The sequence below is a fragment of the Guillardia theta genome (genome assembly GCF_000315625.1).
Source record: "Guillardia theta CCMP2712 unplaced genomic scaffold GUITHscaffold_295, whole genome shotgun sequence".
Classification (NCBI taxonomy): domain Eukaryota; class Cryptophyceae; order Pyrenomonadales; family Geminigeraceae; genus Guillardia; species Guillardia theta.
This window is the reverse complement of record NW_005434382.1, coordinates 531-5444: the sequence shown is the minus strand read 5'-3', so window position 1 is coordinate 5444 and position 4914 is coordinate 531. Positions and strand designations below refer to the sequence as shown.

General features: G+C 55.9%; 2 protein-coding genes across 2 annotated transcripts in view; both read left to right on the top strand.

The window, feature by feature from the left end:
• Positions 1-2418, top strand: part of GUITHDRAFT_122197 (hypothetical protein) — a gene marked incomplete at both ends in the record, with an annotated part of 3516 nt that extends 1098 nt beyond the window's left edge. Inside the window, 7 exons of the mRNA XM_005818538.1 lie at positions 52-94; positions 560-935; positions 1064-1222; positions 1346-1417; positions 1547-1793; positions 1852-1875; positions 1927-2418. Of these exons, the coding sequence (XP_005818595.1) occupies positions 52-94; positions 560-935; positions 1064-1222; positions 1346-1417; positions 1547-1793; positions 1852-1875; positions 1927-2418 (1413 nt within the window). The remainder of the gene's footprint in view (positions 1-51; positions 95-559; positions 936-1063; positions 1223-1345; positions 1418-1546; positions 1794-1851; positions 1876-1926) is intronic.
• Positions 2419-3493: 1075 nt separating this feature from the next.
• On the top strand, positions 3494-4817 carry GUITHDRAFT_122196 (hypothetical protein; the record flags this gene model as incomplete). The annotated part of the gene is made up of 3 exons (XM_005818537.1): positions 3494-4160; positions 4264-4558; positions 4625-4817. 3 exons carry the CDS (start codon positions 3494-3496, stop codon positions 4815-4817), a joined length of 1155 nt encoding a protein of 384 aa, XP_005818594.1.
• Positions 4818-4914: the final 97 nt, after the last annotated feature.

Genomic DNA, 4914 nt, shown 5'->3' with positions numbered 1-4914 from the left:
GAGACGGGAGGCTGACAGTCGAGGTACAGCGTAGTCGACACAGTTGCTCAGGTGAGGAGCTTGATCGAGGATGATCACGGCCCCGGGGAGAGCGGTGTGGCAGGAGAGGTCCATCGTTCATGCTGATGGATGAGGTGTCGAGCTTCGAGGGTATCCTGGGGACGCATCTGTTCAAGGACTACGACAAGAACTTCTTCGGGTCCTTCAGCGCGTCGCTCTTGTAAGCAGAGGCAGGGCGGGGGAGGAGAGGGGCAGGACAGAGGAGGGGATGGAGAAGGGAGGGAAGGGAAAGGGGAGGGAAGGGAAAGGAAGGGAAGGGAAATGAGGGGAAGGGCAGGCAGGGAGCAGGAGAGAAAGGCTGAGAGGGGGAGGGCTGGGGGCTGGGAGGCGGATCAGGGTCTGACGGGAGTGTTTTATGCATTGCTGCGGGGCTGGATGGGGGCGTGCGGACGCGGTGGGCGGGGGACGCGGGACGGGGCTGGACTGAGGGGACAGCACAAGTAAGGAGAGGAGAGGAGGGGGAGAGGAAGGGAGGGAGAACTGACGGAGAGGATGGCAGTGTTCCAGATCATGACGGGAGACTCGTGGGCAAGCTCGGTATCGCGGACGCTGTTCGACGAGGTTGGGCCGGACGACGCGGAGGCAGGGAACCTGAACCGGCGGGTGGCGCTCTTCTCGATCTCGTACGTGATCATAGCGACGATCATCCTGGTGAACATCGTGGTGGCGGTGCTGCTGGACGAGTTTATCTCGTCGGTGACGCGAGAGAAAGAGGAGCAAGCGAGGCTGCTGCAGGAGCAGCGGGAGCTGGAGGCGAAGGCGTCGAGGATCTCAGGGGTGCTGGACCCGCTGCTGGTGTCGATCTCGTCGTTCAACGACAACGTGGACTTGTCGAGTCGGATCAAGCAGCTGTACGCGATGCTTGACGCCGACGGGTAAGGCAGAGGGAGGCAGTGGGAGGGCATGAAAGAGGAAGGGAAGAGACAGCAGAAGGCAGATGAGGGTAGGGGAGCAGGAAGAGGGAAGGGGAGCTCGCGACTTGCCATCTGAGAGGAGGCGGCAGGGGCGGCGGGCTGGACTTCCACGAGCTGAACGCGGGGCTGAAGCAGCTCCCGCTGCCGACGCCGATCCATCTGACGCTGGACGACTATGACATCATCACGGAGGGAGGAAACCTTTGCAAGGAGGATGGGGAGTTCGACGCGGACCAGTTCCAGTCCATGTGAGGCAAGGGGGGGAAGGGAGGAGGGGCAGGCAGGACTGGGGGGAGAGGGGGGAAGGGGGGGAAGAGGAGAGAGAAGGGGGCGTAGGGCGCGGGGCGGTGACGATGGTGTTGGCGGTACAGGATGAAGGGAGAGCTGAAGCGATACGCTCAGCGATGCGTCGCCAACGCCATGTCGGAGACGGAGAGGAAGGAGTAAGTAGCGAGGGGGAGGGAGGGGGAGGGGGAGGGACGAGGATCAGCAGAGGGTGTGTATGGGGCGGAGGGGCAAGAGGAGGGAGGGAGGGAGGAGGGCGGCGTCTGACGGGAAGGGTGGGGGTACAGGGATCACTCGATCTTGTTCATGCTGAAGCTGCTGACGATGACGGTGGACGAGATCCATGCGGGGATGAAGCAGATGGAGAAGCAGCAGGCGGAGGTAGAGGGGGTGGGGGAGAAGGTAGAGAGGATGTGCAAGGAGCTAGGGGATCAGATCTCGGAACTGCGGGGGTTGATTGGAGGGGCGAGAGAGGCTGCTTTGGATGCGCCTGCTGTTGTCAAACAGTTGCCGAGCAAATCGAGGAATGTTGCTGTAAGAACATCTGAGTTGTTTGTTTATACCCTTATGATGGTTTTTGTTGCGGTGACAGAACATGGGAGGTTCACTGAACGATGTATTCTCTGCTAATGCTTCTTTTTGTTGTACTTTTCTGACATGTTTACAGTTGAATCAAAGTCAAGTGGTTGGGCCTTACCGCATCGGATCTGTCAATTCCCCGGAGTCTCAGGTGTCGTACGATCTGTTGGATTGCTGTATGAGTTCTGTCGTCCAGAATCTTTACAACTCTGTCCGTTTTCCTCCTCCCACCAATGGCAGAGCGTCTGAAGGAGGAGCTCCGCGCGCTCAAGCAAATGGAAGGCCGAGGGCGAACTCGACCTTCACGCGCAAGGACCTGGATGACTGGATCACAAACGTCAAGGCGAACGGCAGCAAGGAGAAGGCGAGGAGGGGGCCTGAAGCTGTCAAGGGGGACTATCAGGGAGCAAGCGGCGGAACTCATACAAGTCTCATGGAAATTGAACGAGCTCGAAGAGAGAGTATCAGGGGCAGCAACAAGACCACCAGCACAACTGATTACCTGCTTGTGACCCGAGATGCCGGACCTCAGTCGAACCGATCGAACAAACCAAAGCGACAGTTGTCATCAGTGTTTTGACAATAGTAATGGCTCTGTTAACATCGACATCACAATCCCCGACTCAATTTTCCTCCCTTTGCTGCTCATTTTGCCATAATGTTCCTCTGCAGCATGAAAACAACATTTTTTTCATTGACTTTTGTGTTGATGCTCAAGTACGTTTTTCAAATACAACAAGTAACGTGGTTTATCTCTCAGTCTCATCGTCCCCAAGGATGCTTGCCTGGTCCATCCGTGAGAAGCATGCTCTACTCGCTCAATCATGTTGAGAGACAAGACAAGCTCGCTCTACTCGCTCAATCATGTTGAGAGACAAGACAAGCTCGCTCTACTCGCTCAATCATGTTGAGAGACAAGGCAAGCTCGCTCTACTCGCTCAATCATGTTGAGAGACAAGGCAAGCTCGCTCTACTCGCTCAATCATGTTGAGAGACAAGACAAGCTCGCTCTACTCGCTCAATCATGTTGAGAGACAAGACAAGCTCGCTCTACTCGCTCAATCATGTTGAGAGACAAGACAAGCTCGCTCTACTCGCTCAATCATGTTGAGAGACAAGACAAGCTCGCTCTACTCGCTCAATCATGTTGAGAGACAAGACAAGCTCGCTCTACTCGCTCAATCATGTTGAGAGACAAGACAAGCTCGCTCTACTCGCTCAATCATGTTGAGATACAAGACAAGCTCGCTCTACTCGCTCAATCATGTTGAGAGACAAGACAAGCTCGCTCTACTCGCTCAATCATGTTGAGAGACAAGACAAGCTCGCTCTACTCGCTCAATCATGTTGAGAGACAAGACAAGCTCGCTCTACTCGCTCAATCATGTTCGAGCATGTTAGATATTGAGGGCAGCCAGTCAGCGACGTAGAGGAAGGGGTACATGTCGGAGAATTAAAAGGGAACTGGGGTAGGGTACCCTTTCTCAAAAAGTTGCTTCCTGATTTGCAGGCAATGGGTGGGGTGGAAGATACAAATCTGTACCGAGCGAATGACAAACAGAGGGGGTAGGGTATGTTCGAAAGGCACCAATAGAGGTGTGTTGTAGTGAAAGAAGGGGGTAGGGGCGAAGGGGTAGTCTCTTGACAGGCGCGAGATGGCTGCGGCGCTGATGTCGCGAACGATGTCGGGGAAAGCCGAGGAAGGGAAATCATCCAACATGCAGAGCAATGCCGAGATGAAGAAGGCTGCGAGCATGCGGATGCTGATGGAACAACAAAATGAGAACCAGAAACCTTCCTTTGGACAGGTCATAGCAAACGATCATAGCACACATGGGAGCATGTCTGAAGAGCTCGTGTTGAAGGAATGCGGCAAGCAGCTTCGATCTGGCATCCTCGAGAAGAAGATCGCTGGTACAGTCGTCACATGGAAGACACAAGGCGTCGTCCTCACCGACCGCATGATCTGCTTCCTCAACGACGATGGCGTCATCGAGGACGACGAGACCGTGATCGACTACATCCCGCTGCATGAGGTGGTGCAGCTGATGATGGAGGGGGAGAACAAGAGCGAGCGCGAGGAGAAGCTTTGCCTCATCATCCGCACGGTAGAGGGAGGACACAACTCCGGGCGTACGTACGTGTATCGGATGAAGACGGAGGCGGAGTGCCTTGAATGGCACAAGGACATGTCGACGGGGCTGAAGCTGGCGATGAAGGCGAAGCGGCAAGAGCAAGAGCTGCAAGAGATCGGGGACAGCAAGTATCTGTGGCTGCGCTTCAAGGCGAAGAAGCTGATCAAGGCGCGGACAACACACATAGGTAAGCAGTGAGAAGGAAGGCAGGAGGAGAAGCAGGACAAGCAAGAGTAGGAGGAAGTGCAGAGAGGGAAGGCAGACACGTCGGTACTGACGGGTGCGTGCAGTGATGTCAGTGCTGATCTTGCTCAACTTCTTCGTGGATGTGTACGAGGCCGAGAGCCTGCCCGAGGCATCATCAAGCGATGGAGTGTTTGTGAGGACGGTAGGGATACTTGTTACAGCTTTCTTCACAGTAGAGGTGTCGGTAGCAGCGTTCGCCATGTCCGAGAACCACTTCAAGCCCTTCTACTCAGACCCCTGGAACATCATGGACCTCATGGTCGTCGTTGTCTCGTTAGTCTCGCTTGGCTTCGAGACAGACCCGCAGCTGAAGGTGTTGGGGCTTGTGCGGATCTTCAGGTCAGGAGGAAGGAGGAGGGAGGGGCGAGGCTGGTGAGGAGACGGGAGGCTGACAGGGAGGTACAGGGTAGCGCTTGTGTTCCGACAGGTGAAGAGCTTGAACAGAATCATCACGGCGCTGGGGAGGGCGGTGGTGCCGCTGATGAACGCGTTCATGCTGCTGCTGCTGGTGTCGTGCTTCTACGCGATCCTGGGGACGCATCTGTTCAAGGACTACGACAAGAACTTCTTCGGGTCCTTCAGCGCGTCGCTCTTGTAAGCAGAGGCAGGGCGGGGGAGGAGAGGGGCAGGACAGAGGAGGGGAAGGGAAGAGGGAACGAAAAGGGAGGGAAGGGGAATGAGGGGAAGGGCAGGCA